Source organism: Achroia grisella, unplaced genomic scaffold (genome assembly GCF_030625045.1).
Source record: "Achroia grisella isolate CSIRO2021 unplaced genomic scaffold, CSIRO_AGI_Agris_v1 utg308, whole genome shotgun sequence".
NCBI classification, from domain to species: domain Eukaryota; kingdom Metazoa; phylum Arthropoda; class Insecta; order Lepidoptera; family Pyralidae; genus Achroia; species Achroia grisella.
Window position 1 is genome coordinate 1,990,021 of NW_026712791.1, and position 23,112 is coordinate 2,013,132.

General features: G+C 30.2%; 2 protein-coding genes across 2 annotated transcripts in view; one reads left to right on the forward strand and one right to left on the reverse strand.

Annotated features, from left to right (window-relative positions):
* Positions 1-6,072, forward strand: part of LOC131843476 (facilitated trehalose transporter Tret1-like) — a 30,320-nt gene extending 24,248 nt beyond the window's left edge. The window contains exons 2-4 of the mRNA XM_059192141.1: positions 271-668; positions 4,179-5,000; positions 5,731-6,072. Of these exons, the coding sequence (XP_059048124.1) occupies positions 271-668; positions 4,179-5,000; positions 5,731-5,919 (1,409 nt within the window). The 3' untranslated portion in view covers positions 5,920-6,072. The remainder of the gene's footprint in view (positions 1-270; positions 669-4,178; positions 5,001-5,730) is intronic.
* A 2-nt stretch (positions 6,073-6,074) lies between these two features.
* LOC131843475 (myrosinase 1-like) lies at positions 6,075-22,885 on the reverse strand. The gene is made up of 7 exons (XM_059192139.1): positions 22,631-22,885; positions 11,952-12,070; positions 10,692-11,264; positions 10,504-10,598; positions 9,646-9,951; positions 8,394-8,635; positions 6,075-6,283 (listed from the first exon to the last, which is right to left on the reverse strand). The coding sequence occupies exons 1-7, from the start codon at positions 22,675-22,677 to the stop codon at positions 6,076-6,078; spliced, it is 1,590 nt and encodes a 529-aa protein (XP_059048122.1). The 5' UTR covers positions 22,678-22,885; the 3' UTR covers position 6,075.
* Between the last annotated feature and the right edge of the window lie 227 nt (positions 22,886-23,112).

The window sequence follows — 23,112 nt, forward strand, 5'->3', positions numbered from 1 at the left end:
CTAAATGGACCGTATGATTGTTTGCTAGCTAGCGGTATGAAAAATCATTACTGTCCACTATACCCGCGTGAAGGTTGGATGCATATAAATCTACGAATCTAATTAATAATCAAATATTTCAGGATTAGTCGTTTATATCAAGGTATTTATTCATTCTCAAAATAATGATATTAATTTGCTTTATAGTCTAGTCTAAAAGATGAGTCCAATAAATGCACTTCATTTAATTTTTTTCTGCGTTAATAATTTTGTAATTCTGTTTATTTTCAGCAACGCTTATCACAGCGACGGCGGGTACCTGCTATGGCTGGCCATCACCAACGCTACCTTATCTGCAGTCACCTGACAGTAGCATACCAACAACACCTAGTGAGGGATCATGGATAGTATCTATAATGATCCTGTCCTCCGCCATCACACCAATTCCCTCGGCCTACCTAGCTGACAGATTTGGAAGAAAAACTACGTTACTCATCGGAGCGGTGCCATTCATCATTGGTTGGCTGTTGATCATCTTCGCCAAATCTGTAGGAGTCCTATATATAGCTAGAATGTTCTCTGGACTCGGATACGGGATTGTATATACAGTTGCACCTATGTATACAGGAGAAATTGCTACAAATGAAGTTCGAGGGGCTCTCTCTACTCTCATTACACTAATGAATAAAGTAAGTATCTCATACTAATGTACGTAGTATTCGTAGTTATTCATTAAATCTCGCCATGTTGTACAGTGAACTAATTAATATTGAAGTAAAAATATAAAGTTACTTCATTAGATGTTTTATGATACCCAAATGTTAATTAATGCCTTTAAAATATATTTACCGCTATAAGTTGAAATATTAATCAAATAATAATCTTGTTACCTTAACCTGTATAGAAATGTTTATTATATTTATTTAACTATACTCATTACACTTTTGATAAGGCGCATATCTTACTGAAATGCCGTATCAAGTAATTCCGTTTATATGCAATTATTCCTTCACTAGCTACTCTATATATATCTTTCTCTAGAATCACTCTATCTATTAAAAAAACCGCTTCAAAATCCTTTGCATAGTTTTCAAGATTTAAGCATATATAAGGACGGACAGACAGCGACAGCGACTTTATTTTAGACTATGTAATGATGATGAAGATTACAATTGCTTTATCTAAATAAAGTAGGTACCCACTCCTATTAATACAACATGAATGTTTCAAAAGATGCATTTAAAGTATGTTTATCACTGTGTAACGTTCATACTTACGCGGCTAGACAAATTTGAATAAAACCACAGATAACACATAAAACTAAAAAATAAAATTAGTCAATATCGTAATTTAAAAGAATCTAAAAAAAAATATCTTCGTATTCATGTGGGCAAAGCCATTGCAAAAACAACGAATCATACTGAAATGTTCTGATTCATTATGGACCACTCTGTTTGTTAATCTATTGTATAATACAAACTTTTTATACAGTCGCGACGCAATTTAAAAAAAAAACTGACAGTTCAGCTTGGCCTTGAATTATAAAAAATAAATACATTTTGTATATATGAAACAAATTGAAAACCACAGGCGAGTCGTATTCAATGAAATCGACAATTGTGAGCGCCAATCTCATTATATGCTTTGTCATGACCTGAATACCTACTGTTGTTTAGTTGATAAGCATTGTGTGTGATGTTTCAGATATCTAATTCTCAAAAAAAATTGTTATTTGCAGTTATCTATCTCAACAAGTACTATTAAAATTCATTTTTTTTAATTAATCATGATACAGTAGCGATACAATAGTTATATTATAAATATAAATATATAACATCTATGACTACTTATATATTGATTACGATTACCTTTATCAATACTTAAGTAGTAATGCTTTTACGGGATACTTAGTAGGAGTATATATATTTATATCAGTACTTCAGAAGTACCTACAATATATTTGCAGACTGTGTCTCTCACCCCACCCATCAGATATTTGCTTAGCTACAAATACGCAATATGAAACGTGATTAACATGACTCACTGCCTTAATTACATATTGCTCATAATTAACCCACACATTTACATAAATATAGTACTATGGATTTTCTGCGAAGTTCAATCTGCAATTGCCGCGAACGTCATGCTAATGCAAGAATTGTTTATTTCCTTGGATATATTTCCAAAATCTTACGTTTAATTATTAGAATATAAATAACGTATAATTTATGCAATTTTTGTATCATTATATTCGTTATTTTTTTATTATTATTAATGGTTATTAATGGGTGGGCGTATATATGGGTATATATATATATATGTGGGTTTATAACGTATATCATTTTAATGAACGTACGTCATTTTAATGACAATCCTTGTATTCTTCCTATGCATTTATCGACGTGAATTAAGACAAAACATAACTATAGTCTGTTTTTTATCTCAGAGGCAAATTTGAGATCACATATATTGCCAGTTTTAGCGATTCTTAAATAGTATTAGGGCTTAATCGGAATTAATATCTATTAGTTACCGTTTTAAATCGGTTACACTCAAATAACACGTGGGTGTTCATTTAATACGTATTAACACAAAATTAATAAATTATAGGTACTAATAATATAGGGTTGTTGAAGAAAAATAGATTTGTTATTGACATATTACACTAAAACAGGGACTGCCTTAACTGCCTAGTCTTTTTATAAAACAAGTGACATTAGTATGGTGCCATATTTCATAAAACCTACACCAATTTAAAAGAAAAAATAGATTTGTAGCTTAACATCTACTATACATATGTATGGAATCTACAAAAATGTATGTTGGTGTTGGTTAATACGAAGATAGTAATGGAAACATTAGTGTACGTACGTAATATTTGAAAATATGTTGTGGAAAATACTTAAAAAAGCTATAAAAGTACCTAATCGTTTAAATTAAAAAAATACGATTTAACAAAACCGTATAACAGATACATTGCTCCGCTAAAGCTGATAATACTGTTTGAAAAATTGACATTTACACCTGACAATTTAGTTTCCGAGATTAAAAATCAGACTATAATCTATATATATCAAACGTTCAAATTAATTAAGCTGTTTAAAGGATTAATAACGCACGTTGTTTTGATTTGATCAGAACTTAGATCATAGAAAATATACAATAATAAATATTGTATATTTCCTATGTATACATATATCCTACGTATACATGATATAGGTATGTCATTACAATGTTATAAATTTCCTCTTGCTATATTTGTAGTTCAGTATAGTAAGAAAAACCAGAACCTTTATTTATTGCTTCCCCATACAGAAAACTCTACCTTAAATTTTCATGGTACCAATAAATTAACATCTTTTATTTTCGAATATATTTCCAGTATTGAATACCAAAAACTTATTACAATATTTTTATTAACTCTTCGCATATATCATAAATTTCTTTTAATAAACTAATGAATTAAAAAAACACAAAGTGCTAAGGAACAATTGTGCTATTATATATTATACAGTGCGCAAATTCGATGTGAAGGTTGTCCTCTCAATAGCCAATATTGTATATGTACTGATGTTGTCATGAGTACAAATATTCAAGATTAATATAATTGTATATTATGGCGTCGACATATCTTGATAAAGCTGAATTGCCGGTATTAAAGTTACACGAAAGTAATAAAATTGTTCTGTATTAACTCGTCAACTTTGTCAAGTACCAGAAGATTACAGATACACCAGTCTTTTGCGCGATATTTCAAGCTTATTGTTATCGTATTTTACTGTCGTCATTTCAAGTTAATAATGATAATTTGATTATTTTGATACTTTGTTTAAAAAAAATATGCACCGTCTTACTTACGATGGTCGCGGTTTCAACTTCTTGCACGACTTATTTTCATGAGTATGATTGTTTGTATTGGTCTGATCACTTTTTGTATATTACGTACTTATAAACAAAAAAACTATTTAAGTATTTATATTCGTTGTGTAGTACCCATAACAAAACTACAGCTTGGGACTAGATGGCGCTGTGTGAATTGTCCAGTGTTATTATTTGTTTAATAAAACTGTCAAAAATATTATATTAATAAGTATTTAGGAACACAGTTTTCGATTTATTCTGCAATATTATAAAAATACACACAACAGTAGTAAATACTAAATGACGAAACTAATATATATTGTATTTTTCAATTTCAGATTGGTATTCTTGCCCAGTATTGCATCGGACCATTCGTATCGATGCGAACCTTAGCCGCCATTAACTTGACCCTGCCGATTACTTTTGTCTTGTCATTTATCTTCCTTCCGGAATCGCCCTACTATTACCTGAAATTTGAACGCAGCGAAAGGGCAGAACGATCCCTTAGAAGTCTACGTTCTGGAGATATAAGAACGGAACTTAAAAATATAGAAATTAATGTTCAAGAAGATATGAAAAATCGAGGAACTTGGAGTGATTTGATCACTGAAGCTACAAACAGAAAAGCCTTATGGATATGTTTAGGAATATTTACAATTCAACAGTTGTGTGGGAGCGCCGCAGTGGTTGCATATGCTGAAGTTATTTTTAATTGTACTACACAAGGTGCCAATGCTCCCACTAATGCTTCAGGACTAAATAAAACTGTTCCACATATTGGCACTAGCATTAAACCATACCAGGAATCTATTATTTTAGGATGTGTCCAAGTTGCTACTTGTATTCTTTCAGTAATTCTTGTGGACCGTGTTGGACGAAAACCCCTACTTCTTTTGTCAGCGCTTGGAGTTGGTCTAATGAATGGTACTATAGGCACATACTTCTTCTTCGATATTACAAACAAAGGATCTGTAGATTTCCTAAACTGGCTTCCATTATGTGCTCTGCTCATCTATATAGTTTGCTATGCCATCGGTCTATCAACAGTACCTTATGTGATAATTGGAGAAATGTTCCCAACGAATGTAAAACTCTACGCCTCATGTGTTGCCCACATATACACCGGTATCGCTATGTTTACAGTTCAAAAACTATTTCAGGTTGGTTTATTATTTTATTATTATATATATTAGATACTTTGTTCTTTTATGTATGTAATTAGAATGCTGACAGCCCATCTGATGCTAAGTGGTAATCGTCGCGTATATATATGAACACAGGTCGACGCGTTCCACCTCTCATTCGTTGCTATTTTAGAGAACTAAAATGTCATATCTCCGTATCCTGTAATTTAATGAAATTACGGGATGAGATCAATTACAGAGAATGGAATGGCTTTGTCTCACCTATCAACCGAAATATATCTTAAAAAGCAATCTGTTAAATGGCTGAAAAAGTGAATTTTCCTCGAAATGCAGATAGTGTACTATTGAATTTCACGCCGCCATTCGCTTTCACTGATCTGATCAGTACCAATACGATAGATAACAATCGACCACGATACTGTAAAATCGATTTTACAAGAGGTACATATCAATTTGGCTGAATTTCAATTTTATATCTAAATAAAAATATAGTCATACATTTAGATTCTTATTTCCTAAATATAAGTTTAATCAACATTAATATAATTTGCTATTTTGTTCCAAAAAAAATCAATTATAATTTAATGTTTGTATGAAAGATAATCTTCCTATTATTTAATTTAGCTTAATATCTATGTTGAATGGGCCATCAAGTAGTCATACTTAGTCACTAAAATAAATAATTAATATAATTAAAAAATAATTTGTAAACTGTTTTAATCAAGGGTTTCTTTAACGATTTCAGGTGGTAAAGGACGCTTATGAAATTTACACAGTATTCTGGGGATTTGCGGCCTTCTCTTTCCTTGGTCTGGTGTTCACGCTCGTAGTACTAGCTGAGACGAAAGGCAAGTCGTTCTCCGGTATTCAAGAACAATTACGAAGAGAAGTAGAAAGGGGCAGCGCCATTCAAGTAGCTACCAATGAATATTGAACGATCGGCAGTCACCCACGCGGGCTCGATTTTCTCATTGTTATTTCTAAGTTAAGTTTAAGGGATCAAGTTGAAAATAAAACTTAAGAATATTGTTACTTAAACTATAATGATAGACATACAGTTTTATATACAGAAATTTTGTGTACAAGAAGATTAATTTAACAATCTGTACATAAGTAGGGAGGGAAGAAGAGTGGGAGCTAGGACAGATGCCGATGAAAATGCGGTGAAGTCTTGAGAGTCAAAGTTGGATGGCAAACTCCTGGATGCCACCACGCTCGAATACAGCTTTGCCGACTGCTTTGGTGTTCTTGTCTTGTTAGGACTATCAAAATCAACCAGGTACAGACCGAAGCGGGACCTGTAATTGCATTTACAAAACACATCACGAGTGAATTAAACCGTTTTGACTGATTCTTTATTTTTGTTTGTTTTTTTCTTCTAAATATATTTTTCTTCTACTTATATACAGATGATAATATTTTTTTAATGTAATAAAGATGTTTTAAATATATAAAAAAAAGTAGAAATCCTAACAAAACATGTAGAGCAATTGATTAATACAAGGTTACTTCATTCATTCTGATAGTCTATGAGGAACGCTATTTTCAACACTGGATATAAAATGTTAAAAATGGAGTTTTGATTTTTAATAATAGTTTAATATATATATTTTTTTTAATCGACGATAATAGAATGGTTCACCCGCCCTCGCTAACGGCTTACGCTGGCGGGCCACCAGTGGAGGATGATAAAATGCACATGAAGTCAGATCAGCCCATCTTGATAAATAACAATTTACCACGATGGTTTTCAGGGGAAACCGCGTGGAGGTCAACATGACGTTGCGAACGAAGATTGTTCAAAAATGTTTCACCATAATATACATGCATGTCGGAAAATAAATTATCATTTATTCTTAAAATGAAAAAGAAGAAATACCTAATTAGGAAATGATTTTTCAACAATTCAATATATCTACTTTGTTCATATGGAATAACTAAATGGACTAAAACCACTCAGCATAAAAATAATTGGCGTTTTTTGCAATCCATTATTATTTCTTAAATATAAAGTTAAAAAGGTATTGTTTAGGCCTTGAACTTTTAGAAAATTATATCTGTGTGGCATTTCAGAAGATTCTACATTCTATTTACTTCAAACAACTTTAAGATATTAAATTAATTCTTATATGTAGGTGCTACCAAAGAACGACAGGCTAAGGTTTAGGTAATCTTTTCATAAATTTATTTATTACATCCACTTATCAAGGATTGTAAATTAGAAACATCACAAATTAATATATAAAATGTATAAATATAGAGATATATATATACATAGAGATAGGCTATACAGATAGGAGATATTTTAATCTTTTCATGCATTCATATTGATTTAGCTCCTAAACTTTGAACTTGGATTTCACGCATGGTCTAGTGGTTCGGTATAGTCGCAGGTTTGATTCCTCGCACAATTGTATTCATGATTTAATGTTTATATTAGTCTGAATGTTTCAGGTAAGTATAGATATCAATATACAAACAAAAATGTGTTTAAGTATTTTATTTATTTTTTTAGTAACAAGCTCTGCTTAGCTTGGGACTAAACGGCGTTGTGTGAATTTCCAGGGTTATTTTTAATATATTATTGCTAGTATGTAAACAGTACATATATCAGGTTTACAACAAAGATTACAACATCTTCAATACATAGCGAGGTACAGTAATTATTTTACCAATACAAAAGAATGTAGTTAGTTGGTAAATAATACAAAAACTGTTAAAAATGTTAAATGATATTATAATACAAAACAGTTTCGTTTTAACCGCAACGAAACTGAAAGTACAATTTTATGCTCTAGTTTAAATTCTATTTATTCAATTAATCAGTGAAGATGTGTTCTCAAAATAAATAAAATAACTATTGATAACCATCTGTATCAATAGCCTAAATAGTACAAAAGCCAACATTGTATCTCGTGATAAATTGCTATCTTATCCTTAGCTATCATATCGTACTTGTAGTTAACATCGAGCTGACCGTGTTAAGTTCATGAAGTTACTTAAATGTGCATTTGCTATTAGGTATATTTAATTATTGCACGCTAAGACACACTACACATTCTCGAAGATCACTATTAAAATCAAATATAGCCTAACAAGGAATCGCACATTAAATGGATATAGGAATTTAAGATGAAATATGATTTCAAATTATTTTTATTATATTTATTTTAAACAAGAGAACTATGTTTCATAATTGTCAACTAAAGGCATAATATAGAAACGATTAAAAAACAGTTAATGAATTAAAAAAAAAAAAAACTTATTAGTGGCCCAGATGAGAGACTATATGCAGAGAATAGAATTCATAATACAATAAAATACAGTGATTAGTGTCAAGCACTTTGTTAAAAGCTAATTTCAAAATCGGCAAAAATTAAATTTTTCAAGAATATATTAAATACTTACACGTAACCATCATCCCATTCAAAGTTATCCATCAAACTCCATGCGAAGTATCCAACGACATTACTTTCATCTTCATGGATAGCATGAAGAAGAGCATTCAGGTAATGCTTATAATATGATACACGAGATTTATCCTCCAATCCACTGAAGTCAGCGTAGCCATTTTCCGTCACAATAATAGGATAATTTTTGTATGTCTCCGTAATGTAGTGGAGCAGTCGACGGAAACCAAATGGCACTACCTGAAAAAGTTTCATGCATAAAATATGGTCAGAGAAATTCTATTTGTTACAATGTGTTTAACATAATTTCTATTGTGATATATCTTTTTTTTAAACATTCTGTAAATGTATTGTAGTGTTATTGCCAGATTCCTAACAACATGGTAACGGTCATCATCGCCTTACTCTAATGGTCGCGGGTTCGATTCCTCGCACGATACAAAGATATGTATTAATGAATATGATTGTATAAATAAATGCATACAAAATATTTTGGATATTTTGTATTCATTTATTAATACAATCATAGCTTGGGACTAGATGGCGCTGTGTAAATTCTCCTAGATTTTATTTTTCTTATTTCATTCTGCCATTGCTGTCTACCTATATATACTACCTATTCCACTGCTATACATCGGCTAGTAGAATAATTACTTTTCAAAAAAGTTACTACATTAAATATCCAGTGCATATGTGCATTAGGAAAAACCGGCGCAAAGTGTAAAAGTGAGGAAAATGCAATATTAAATGTATTGCAATTGCTGTAAAGCTATTATTTTAATTCTTTATCTCGTATAAAGAATTAAAATAATAGCTTCACAGCATTTGCATAATGACTGTATACATATCTTCTCCAGTATCAAAAATATTCTGTTGTATCTAAACACATCAAACAGGGATTATTAAATCTTTTTTTTTCCTTGGTAAAGGGAAAACCAGTACATAAAACGTATCTAGCAATCGTGTCTCTAAATGGTTGTTCTAGTTTTATTAGTCATATTATAGTACATAATTTATAAAGACACTTATTTCAAATTGTCTATGCACAGACTTATGTATCTTAAACATGTAACACTGTATTGAAGATTTCAATAAATAAGAAGTTACAAATATTAAAGATCCAGTAATATCATATAATTTGTTCTGCTGTATTTTCAAACTTGATAAAGGTTCGAAAAATATTTATTAGATATCTAAATGTTCCTATAATGTTGATTTAATAATTGTGCACATGTAAATAAATAATTTACCTTGAGCCATGCTGATGAAGACAAGGAAGGCCAGTCTGGATCTTGTACTCTGACAATACCGACGTCATTTTCATGTGATGGTATTGCGCCGACTTCTTTATCAGCCATAGATAATAAATAAGTTGTATAATGATTTAGACCAAAGAAATCAGCGGTCCCTCTTATATAAGCTACTTCCTCTTCACTGAAGACTGGTAATCGAGATGAACTATAATTTTGCTCTTTACTTTTCTCATTGACCAACTGAATTAGTTCTGGTGGATAATTGCCAGTTGCAGAGTATACGGGATGCGCGTACCAACCCATCTGCAAAAATAAATATGTAGGTACATATATTTCATGTATTTAGATAATTTTCTACATATTATAGAAAGCATTGTATATGATATTACTTCTACGTCACACACATAAATCACAACACAATCCAGTATCATCTGATCTGTTTTTTCCTGGGGATAAAAAGTAACGATATGATATGAAACTATAGAAACCTTTTGAAACTTGGCACAAACGTAGACATATAGATTGTACATTAAGGCGCGGCTGAAAGGTGTACCTTCCTCTGTATTTAATAAAGGCGACGTTACGTCTTGCTGCATAAATTGTATAAGTATGACTTAGAAATCCAAATAAAATGTGTTTTAGTTAGTAGTTTGTCTGAGGAATATGGATAAATCTACGTCTGTAACTTAATCATTTTATAATTTATTAATACCTAGGATATGACATTTCTGATGCCCTAACCCGACATATAATTTATGCTGGTGGAAACAATATATAGCAATAGCTTACTATCCATCGTGCTTAAAGTCGTTAAAAAATATAACAATAAAACCTAATAATAATATTAACACTAACGTGAGTTTTCAAATATAATTCCGACGCTTTTTTATCACTTTCTGAATTTGTTTTAGGTTCTGCCCAATTCGAATCCAAAGATAAGCCTATTTTACCTGAAATGAGAACAAAAGTATATGTAAATAACCGAATAAAGATTAAACCAGAATGAGGTATAATTAAAAGTTACCAAGAAATTTCGAAATTACCTCCAGTTTCGCTGAAATTCGTTTTAAACAAATGGTAGGCACTCGCGTGGGCTTTCAAAAGGTTATGAGTGCAAAGATACTCCGCAATACCATGTCTGTTTAGTGCTGGTGCTCTGTATGTTCCACCATAACCTTCCAAACAGGTCTGCATGGGCTCATTAAAAGTGACCCAGTATTTAACTTTATGAGCGAAATGTTTGAAAAGTACATTTGCATAATCTGTATAGTAGTCGATTATGTGCGCATTAGTCCAACCACCGATGTCTTGCAACTTCTGAGGGAGGTCCCAATGATATATCGTCACCATCGGGGTAATGTTGTACTTCAAGAGTTCATTAATAAGATTATCATAATATTTTATACCCAATGGGTTGACGCTGTTTGCAAACCCGGAGGGCAAAACTCTCGGCCAAGATATTGAGAATCGGTATATATCTACTCCGAGTTCGTGTACCATTTCAACATCTCGTTTGTACAGGTGGTATGAGTCTGCAGCGACGTCAGCATTCGAACCGTCTTTTACAAAACTCTTATTATTGTGTACTAAATGGTCCCATATGCTTTCTGATTTTCCTGTAAATATTTATATATTTTGTATTAATTAGTTAGCTAATTATTATTAATTAGGTACTTATTATGATTGTAAGCCAATTTCGAAACTGTCTAGTTCGAAATTGGCTTACAATATGGAATACTCGACAACTTAATAACACAAAATCATTGGCCTATAGACATCTAGCGGTTAAGCACAAACCTTACCTCCGATGGTTGCGAGTTCGATTCCTCTTACGGTACGAACATTTGTATTCATCGGTACAATTATTTGTCGCTTTGTAGGTGTTTCTTAAAAATTTCTTTCTTTAAATGCATACTTATATTATGTAAGCATTTAAAATAATGTATCTATATATTTATATCAGTTATCTAGTACCCATTATACAAGCACAACTTAGCTTGGAACTAAATGGCGCTATGTAAATTGTCTTGAAATATTCTTATTATCTATTAATGGATATCTCAAAATATTTTATTATCGCCTATTATACTCATACTAAATTCTAGGGACTAACATTTTTACCCCATAGCTGCACTGTACAACAAAAGAGTTAAACAAGTTATTTAGTGGAAGAAATAAGTACAATTGAAAAAAAAATAATGAGAAGTCTTACTTTGAGAATATTTTGAGTTAAAATAATTTTATGTTTTGCAATGTTCTGAATCTTACGCAAAATTGATAATGAATGAATTAATATTAAATACCATCTTCATTCCAGGCTCCCTCAATTTGCACAGAAGCCGTCGATACACCAAACAAAAAGTCCTTTGGAAATGTGTAACCGGAATTAGGGCCTCCAGACAAATCCACTTTCTCCGCTTTCCTGAAAATAAAAATCGTATCCCTAAAATAAAACTGTTCAATTCAAAATACGTTAATAAAAATTAATGCTTGCTTTATTATTAATGCTGGACTTCATTTGAAGAAATAATCGAATAACGAAAATAATGAATTAATATTTCATGTAATTTCGGATGTAAATTATTATTACTCCTTGATAGGTCAAATTGCCTATAAACTACTACTTCTCCACGATTATAAATAATAATAATAATAATAATTAAATAATATATAAAAATTTTGTTTATTAATGAAAAGTTAAAAGTTATTTCATTAACAACAACAGGGATAAGATAACTTCTACCACGTTACATTCAAATGAACCCAGCGAAATATGTAATGTAATAATGAAATGTGGCTTTGACCACGATAACAGTTGACAATGTCTCTGACTAACCCACCGTAGATAACAGTCGTTAATATACATTTATATTATAAATAACCTTCTCGAAACCAACAACTAACTGAATCTCATGTAAGCTTGGTTTAATAAAAAGATAATATGCTAATTACTTAGGTATTATTACTTTACAACCATGATATTTTATTGCATTAACAAATTATATGACACAAGCTAGTTAAGAATTGTAAATACCTAGGTAGCAACTAATTCATAGAATACAACAATAAGAATGTATTTAAAAAAATGTAGGTAATAATCAGATATGCAAAACTACACCATTAATATAAGAGTACAAAAACTCAAAGATATAATTTATCTGTTTTTATAATTCAAATAGCTACAAATTAGAACTTCTATGAGGCTAAAGAACGTATTCCAAGCCGTTACGTCCCTTGAAGAAAATGTTTTTGCGTGAATCTGTGGTACCATTTTTAGCACAGCATATATTGCAAACTACTATTTGGACATTTTATCTTGTGCAAGCTAACCTCTCTTAAAAAAATATATAACAAATAAAATATTGTTACATGGAATATTTTTTTTCTATACTTTTCATAAGTTGCTAATATAAAACGTATTTTTGACTATCCCATCCAGGAGTAAAGTCGCGAACATATATTTATATGCATTTTAACATTCTAATAATATAGGTGAACACGGTTCACCAATTGCAAAATGCCATATAGTAACACTGGTCTGGTTGACTATCTTGCATAAGGATATCAATACCAATATACCTGTGTCACGATCTTAAATACATTGTATAAAGTATAAACGTAACAGAGACTTCCATGTTCCTTATTCCAAGTTAATATAACATTGAACTGTATTACAACTTTGTATTACAACATTTTTTTCACAAGCTAATCAAAACCTACTTTATGGGTACTAGGCAACAGATATTTTTTTTTAAATAAGTACATTTAGTTTCTGTAAACACTGAGGTACTATAAATCTAAAACACCCAGACGAATAATTATACGACCATCAGATGTAAAGTGGCTTTATAAACCGCTAAACAACTGAGACCGTCAATTGATAAGTGTGAACTATTTAACAATAAAATATTTAATTAAAGTTTTCATAGAAAGATATTGTATGTTTTTTTCCACATACCACAATTACATATATAGCTAAAGCTATACTTGTAATGTTAAAAAATAGTGTTGTATTTCTTAAATTACTACCATTTCTCAGCTCTGCTAGTATAGTATCAATTGTACCTGCATATATAATTTGGCCATAACATCATATCACGCCATTTTTTAATTTAAACTATAACAACACTGATGAAATATCACAAAATGTTCTCATATCTACTGAATAGTAGAGTCCTTAATCTGAGTTTTACATGAAGGGGTAAACACGTTACAAATCTAAGAATACGTTGTCACTTTTGCATAATAATCTATCATTTTATACAGTAGATAGACTTTTATAATATATAGTCACTGAAATGAATAGTTCCACTCACTTTCTACTACAGAGAACACGCGATTGCCGTGTTTATTATATAGGTAAATAGTTTAGCCTACAATTATGCATTTTTAATTAAACAATTGACTAGGCACGTTTTTGTTGGTAATACAGGCTTTGAACAAGTACATAAAATAATATTAATAAATTTTATATCTAATATTTAAATATTCAAATGCAGCATGTTTTTTGTTTCTACTAATCAGTTTTTATTATTTTTTTGCGGGTCTGAACTTGTTTTACAGGTAAATCGAGCAGTTCATAATAACATGAGAGCATTGATTCAAGGTTTCACCATAAAAAGAACACTAAATGTTATAAAACGAACAATAAACATTATCATACTTTTGTGTCTGAGTATAACAATTATTTTTATGTGTATAATAAAATATTAAAATTTTCATTTCTATTCTAAAAACTATAAAATTTGACAATTTGTCAAAGTATATCGTCCATTTTCATATAATCAATATGGGAATAACACAATAAAAAACAAAGTAATTTCTAAACTAAATTGATTGACTATTTAAAATTATTATAAAATCTAAAGGGCCCTAAGTTAGTCGTATATAGTTATAACATATTATTATTGTTAATCAAAAACGGTATTAATATTACAAAGTTCTTTTGCGTTATTCGCGTCTAATAGCGTGTCCAATGTTCTTTGTTTTGATTCATTATTAAATATAAAAAATCTATTAAAAAGAATCATACTCGTATAATACGTTCATAATTGAAGATAACATTAACGTAAAAGAAAAAAAACAGGAGGTATTTTGAGAATACTGGTGATTGGGAAATTGTCGCTTGAAAAATATGCCTTGAAGTATATATACATAGGTATAATAATTCATAAATTTCGTATAGTAACCTAACATGTGATGTGAAGCTAATATCAAGGCTCCATTTAGACAGAGAATGATGACTTCACACTAACAATATTATTTGTCACGCAGTGCCGGTAATTAAGCATGAAAGAACGTTCTCTCATTATGTACTAAAGAGATACAATTACCTGAGCACAATTATTTCATACTAGTTGATTCCTACAGTTTTGCTCAGAAACATTTCAATACTTATAAGAATTCTTGCCATCTTTGCATAGAGACCGTGGTGGCGTTTTCTACCTTGCAATATGTTTAAATCATTCTGACACAAAAAAATATCTGACTTATTCTCCGGTAAATCAAACACCGTATTCGAACAAAAAAATGTTGTAAAAGGAATAATGTTTATTGTAGTCTGTGTAACTATTAATCTATGTTATTATTAGTCTATGGTAAGAACTTATTAGAAGACATTAAATGAAGATGTTCGCAAAAGTGAGGGAAACTTCTCACTTTGAGAAGAATTAATTTCATCTCTAATATAAACATAACATACCACACGCTCCATGTCACATTAGATACGAGTATACCGAGCGAAATGTACAGATGTCCAGAGTTACATACCACAACGGAGAGATTTGACAATTTGGTATAAATTTACCGTTATCACTGTTAACATATATTATAAATTGTTTACCCATTTATTACTGTTAACCCATATATATTATCATATTCCATATATTATAAAGTAACTACTGATGTAAAGACATCAGTCAAGAAAAGTCTTGACCCTAGAATTACCCTGTATGTTTATTGATCACTTCATTCAAATTATTATTACTGTAAAAATAATAATAGCCAGACTGACAATAATTAGATGTCTGAAAACTGATTTGGATTTCGTTACTTATTTTAGGTCTCCAAGAGTATTAAAATAACCGTTATGATTTTATTAAACTAATAGCAATAGTAATCGTAAATATTATAGACCTAAACGGGTACAGTTTACCATAGTAGATAATAATTGGGTGATGATAAAATATCCAAAAATTGGATTAATTTATGTAACATATCCCTCTTAACATTTCTACACATATACTCAGATGTGTGTATGAGTTTATTTAAATTTCTCGCAAGTTAATTATATATAATCTTATTCGAGATTTCGAGAGAATCTAAAGTATGGGCTGTATATCAGTAAAAGTAGTCGATAAAAAAGGAACATACATATTCCGAAAGAACGTTCCTTAATTCTATTAAACAAACATATCATTTACGCTTAACTTATCTGTAACATGAGTAATTCAAATCATAGAATTAAGAAACAGTATTTGATTTGCTTTTTTAAATTACGGCACACTGAAAGCAATCTATTTCTAACCGATATTTCTTGCTATGTAATTTTTAAATTACATAGCAAGTGATATCAAAGAGAAAGTATTGCTACGCAATTATTTTTCTCATTACATTATTATTTCCAGGTACACTGCAATAGATCAATTCATAGATGAATAAAATTATTAGTACTTTGTTCTATTTCATTAAAAAGAGAGAGCTGGTATATTAGTATTACTAGAAACGAATTAAAAAAATAAATTCAGTACATATTTTTTTATTAATCAATTTTGTATGAGAATAATAAATAGATTGCCCACCTAATTAAAAGTGGGAACCATCATGAAATCTTGAACAACATCACGGATAACAATGATTATACTATATTCTCAACATGACGATCACATAACGTATTGTTCTTCTGGGGTTAGCCTCGATTTAATATCCATCACGCGAAACTCCGAATATAGCCTTCTCCGTGGGTCACTGAATATGTTAGTTGGAGGTTTTATAGCGACTATCAGTATAACACCATGAATTCATAACTTATCAAGAGCAACATAGAAGAAGAACTTACTTCAAAAGTTTTGTTAGATATAATTACGCTATTCAATCTAAGGGACCATCTTATATAAAAACGCCTTGTAATAATATCTAAACGTATAAAGCTTGCAAATTATACGTATAATACACCGGTAAGTTGTTTTTGTGAATAAAGGAATGATAGCGTCCTCTGAGTAAGTAACGCCTGACTGGAGGTGTCCTGGTGTGTGAAGGATAAACATGAGTATTAAGACACGACACTTAGGAGCCGTAGTGAATAAATTTTTCATTAATGAAAACTACACAACTGCATCCCCAAAGGATCGAGCTGATACAATATAATGATAATAATGACAAATGTCATTACTGAGTCCCAGCCCTCTTACTTCACTTACGCAGGTAATAGATTTAGTCTATTGTAAATACTAAACAGTTTTTGAAAACCGGCTTGTTTGAGTGGCTTTAAGTCATCATTTAAGTTTACTTTACAAAAATACAGATGACCACGTTCAAAATGTAAAAAAACGTCCAATCACACCAAACAAAGATTTTGTCGAACATGCATATAATTATTATATGCGCAAATATCCTGTATATTAAAATTCCACAGATATTTTGATTATATAATTTTAATCATCCAGATATTGGCCGCATTCCAGTTAAGTACATAAAAAATATTTTTATGAATAATATTTAATGAAATTTCATAACGCAGCTCTTTCAATTCAAGTTTCTTGGAGAAGGTTTTTAAGATCTTGAATATAAAAATATATAGTAGTATTCTAAATCTTTAGTAAAAATATTATAATCATAATATTACATATGTAAATGTTTTAATGAACACGATATTATGTAAAACTTTAGTAATTATACCTCTGGCTAATTTGGGAAATCAACATAATACATATTAGCAATGGATTTTAATTGTCACTTTTTTCATTAGTCCGTATGTATTAACTAATAATTCTATCTATCTATCTATAATCAATTTATACGAAAGCAATCATATGACTACAATCCCGTTTGTCTCGGCGGTCTCGGGGGTCTAGTGGTTTAGCACACCGCTTTACTTCCAATGATCTCGGGTTCGATTCCTCGCATGATACACACATTGATATTTTTACACGTTTTAAAAAGTTATAAGAACTATTTAAATTGATATGTCTGAGTAGGTATAAATAATTATCAATATCAATAAAGTATAGATTAAACTAATAAATAAATGAGAAATTAATGACTGCAATTATGTTTCAGTTAATGCCCTGTTGTATTTAACACGATCACCTTCTCAGTGACCATGTCACAACATTTACAACTATTTTTTAGAAATGTATGTCATTGGCAATACAAGCCGTTTCCGCAAGGAAAACCTTACATTGAGCCGAGCGCAAGTATGAAAGAAACCGATTAGTAGCAATTTCACTCTCACTCATAAAGACTAAACTTTTTCTTTTTTTGTTCAGACGTGTATATTTTTAGTAACCCAAATCTTTTTTGTTAACTAAATTTAAGTATCTATGCAACAAAATGGCGCCTATTTCATTACAACAAATAATAGCCCTTTTATATATAGAAGATGTACCTTCTTACTATTTTAGTTCCCGTCCTTTACAATTTTCCCATACTAAGCAAAGACTCATACTAATTGCAAAACCTTCTCTCATTAAAAGTAACCCTGACATTTGTATAAATTTAACTCTTCTTTTATATTTGTTCATGCTTTCGGAGCATCATTCATTCCATGCACTAATATGTACTTATATTATATTAGCATGATGACATTATTGTGCAATTTCAAGTATTTTCAAGCTACCTTAATATAATTTTATTGCAACCAGATGCAAAAAAATACATATTAATGTACTGGACTCTACACTATTTATATGATCGTAGTACATCAGTCTCTCAATTCAGACCTGACATGACATTTTTTTTTTAGTTCGGGCACGTTTATCTCATTTTTTATTTTATAATAATCTACCTAATTAAAAATAAAGTAGGTAAACTTTAATGAGTAATTGCAAGGTCACAAAAGGCAATAATTTGTAACCAAAGCTTATAAATTAAAACATTTATGTCTAGGTTGACAACGAAGTAGGCCAAAGTATGTCAATTATTTAATACGATTACTGATAATTACACTTAATTTATCATAAAAAATATAAATCTAAGAACTTATATCTAACTACTAATAATATCTTATAGTATAAAAATTAAGCAAAAAGTCAGTTATATTCTCTAAAACTTTAAAAATAACAATATATCTGCGTGACAAACGAGTAGCTATATAATAAAGCTAAAGCTAAGATGTCGATAAGATATCTAAGGGAACAAACACTAATGTGTATATTTGTACAAAGGAGGAAAAATACTAAATGAAAATGGAAGTCACTCCATCTAGCAACGCGATGATAATCGACTAATTCCCGGTGAGATATTACATAATGGGTTGTCATAATGATGATCATTGTTAATACGACATTTTTTCAAATAATTACTTAAGAAAAATGCATAATAATGCATTGCATGCATTATTATGCATTTTTTAATCGATATTTTCCTTTATAGTTTTGCTACATTTAAACTTATTACTTCGACATAAAAAGTTACGATGTAAATTTTCTTAAACTAGTGGCCCGTCCCGACATCGTTAGCACGGTCATAACTTTGTATATTATATATTTAGGCAATATATAAAATAATATATAGGCAAAATACAATTTCAATAGTGTATCTTTCAAATAATAAAAGAATTTCTCAAATCGGTGCATAATAAAGTATGTTCTCTGTTTCGCTCCTTTATAATATTACTAAAATCTAAGTAGCTATTCTTTATTAAAGCAGTCTCCTATTCTCATGTTTACATTTAACCTATTTTACTTTCCATTAAGGCCTCTAATGTTATAGGTATAGTGTCTAACCGCAACTCTATTGTACAAAGGAAAATTATTATTAATTATTATTATTAAAACTAAAACGAACATAGTTTTAGTTTTAATCCGAACCACTTATGAAAATAGTAAATTTGATAATCAGTATCGGTTAGTTATCGCTTATAAATCACTAAATTTAAGTAATTGGTTCATGAAAGTATTTCGGTGTTAGTCATAATTTCGGACAAGTTGCTCTGCCGCGTACTGTAAGTTAAGTTAAGTTTTTCTAATCGAATTTTCGAGAACAGTTTATTGATTCTGCACGGTATTTAGCCAAGCACAGAACAGAATTAAACAGTTAGTATAAATATACCACTATCATTGTGTCTATACCAAGTATATGTAAAGTTACGACTATAAAGCCTGGCAGTTCCAGATACACATAGTGATACACAATTAACATGCAAATAGGTAATTTTAATGTAATAAAACGAATAACTATTTATAAAAATACAAGTTTCCCCCCTACTCTCCTCTTCAAAAATATTCCTCGTAGTCAAACTAGTTTGACTGCAAAGTTTAACCACGAGGGTTTACTTTAAAGTATATATTTTGAGCTAACTCTTACCAGCGAGTACGCTTTTTGAGTCAAAAGATACCATATGTCCGTTCGCATGATTTAGATTATTTTCACGTAAAATTCCTTTAATCTGTGGTCAGCCGTCATTAGTCGGATTATTCATGAAAGGGTAAAAAACAGACATACCTACACACTTTCTCGTGTATAAAATTAGTATGAATATCGATTTTAAAGTAAATATATATACAATGTATATATATATAATGTATATAGGTGTTTCATAAATTTAACAGAAAATAAAAGTAACTGATTCTGTCAAGTGAACAAAGTTTTGTATTGCAAATAATTATTGTACGACGAGAGCAAGGCGATGAATCTATTCTTATGATTATTGTGCTATCTTCTTTCTAATGAATATAACAGGAAGCCGTAATGTGTGTCTGTGTGATGACGCTGGCGACAGATTTGAATACTATAACTATGCAATACTATATTATCTGTGCTATAACTAAGTATTATGGTATGGTAGGTATTAGGATTAACCTATTTGTTAGTGACTTTTACATATGATTTGACCTACGATATTACATTATCTACGTTATTATTTTGTCTTTACCCCACAGGATCTGTTTGCTAAGTAAACTGCTACTAAAATTTGATATTAACAGTCCTCACGAAATATTGTTATAAACACTCGGCTGTCTTTCCTGATTGAAGAAGTAATACCAAAAATGATTTAGACATGAGATTATAGTGGACATAAAGACAATAAATGTATAATTAATCGGAAAATGCTTCCCGTCACCGTAAACCGTAACTGTAAAAAACCAAATTATAGCTCAGTATAGGCGCACCGGATTTCCAGTTTCCAATATATATGAGAATCAAGATGACGCACGTCATGTAACACGTCAAACCATTAATTATTAACGTTTTAATAGCATTGATTAATTGATTATTCAAAGAAATTGTACATGAAGTACTATTTTTTTATTATTAGTAATTACTATGTGAATTACTGTATCGAGTGTAACACTTGCAGTTACATTAATTTCTATAATCTATACAAAATCGCCTGTTCTGATGTTCTGGGGGCGTATTATGAACTCTTTAAAATCCAGTCAGTTTCCAGGCAGTTCAGTTTACGGCCTTAAACTGAATGGCAATAAGAGTTCATAATACGCCCCCTGAATTACTAAATATTGAAACCTGAAATTTGGAAATGCTCTTAGAGATAGAATATTAAAAAATACTCATGACAATGATTTTAAATTTTTAAGGAGAATCATTCACAAATTATATATTATGCATTAGTATATATACATAATGGTTTTAGTTGATTATCTAATTTTTATTGTGATACAAATTATTATCCGTATTAATGTTGACTTTAAGTTTATATTTAATCCTTAAGCGTTTATAATAATAATAACGTTTATTGCACATAAAAGTACTAATATTATGGATTTAACTAATTACCAGTAGGTACTGTATACCGACAAGTCTTATAGAAGAAATTCTTTAAATGGTGGTAAAATGTCCGTCAAAAACCCTTTTGTGGTTTAAAAGAAATAGGCAGATAGAGACGTAAAAACGCTTGTTTTTAGAGATGAAGATTCTATCTACGTCGTTTACAAAATGCCAAGAGTCATGAAATATTTATTTAAAAAGTTGACAATCAAGCAAAGTTTGTCAATACTGACACAAATGGATTATACGTAATCCCAAATAGTAGATATCAACTTCGTATCAACTCTAAGAGTTGTCATTCATTTTGTACGACATGAAAATACTCATTCCTTATCTTATAATATAAATAATAATTTTGTTTGTAGAACAAAGAAATATTTTTTCGAAATCCCGTCTACTATCTTAACTTTATTTCTTTAAAAGTACAAATCAGTACCTGCCTACAACAGTATTAAGGAAATTCAAATTTAGTCTTATGGACTAGATTTGAATTATTTAACTCAATTCCATATGTATATAAGACAAATTTTGAATAATATTCATATATTACAACAATATAACATAATCTTTATTTGTATTAAATAATAGTGGCTGTATTTCTTTAATAAATGTAGGTAATATAATATTGAAATTCCGTATTCGTAACTTAAGTAATAAAGAGCGACCATCCCTTAATTACCAAATATCATTTAAATTTATTTTTCTTACTATGATTGTGCGCTTGGCGCGAAAGATTGAGAAATAAATTGTTTTATATTTTAAAATAGTACATTAATCGGGATTTTAGAAATCTTTTGGAAACTACACAACTAAATCGTATATAGGAATATAGTATTCCTATATAGAATTCTCTAAACGTATCATATAGTCACGTGATTAATTTAGTATGAAAATAACAGACATTACTTTTATACGTTGAATAAATTGTTTAATATTATAAAAACTAGCCTTATATTTGTTGTACCTTGTCTAAATGTAAATAGGAAATTACAATTTGCATTAATTAACAAAATATAAAATTATTCTATTAACTTACCCATTTTCAAAAATAGTTGCGATCAAAAAATATACTAATAAATTCATTTTAACTTAGTTCAATCTCAAATCTATAAAAAATATCACTTTTGTTTTGTTTTAAAGAAAAAATATAGTAGGTAAAGTGGCTATAATTGTGTACATTGCTTCTGTGAATTGCCGTAGGAAACGATCATTTGATATGATTGTCGTGCTGGACACGAAACGAAGTGAAGGTTGAAATGCTAAGGACGTGTAACATGCACGGTCGCCCACCGCACACTACGTCGACGATGGCGCAAACGCCGACAACCTTCTATACAGTCAACTAGTGCGGGCCAACCCCAAATACCTCCATTCGCAGACAATCATTGACAGAAGTGAACCGAAGGTCATTAATGCTAATAACAATTAACTTTACATAAAACAACAAATATGCCTATATAATCAACTGACACACCTACAAACTAATCAAATTAGAGTAATGTAAAGTTACCCATCTCT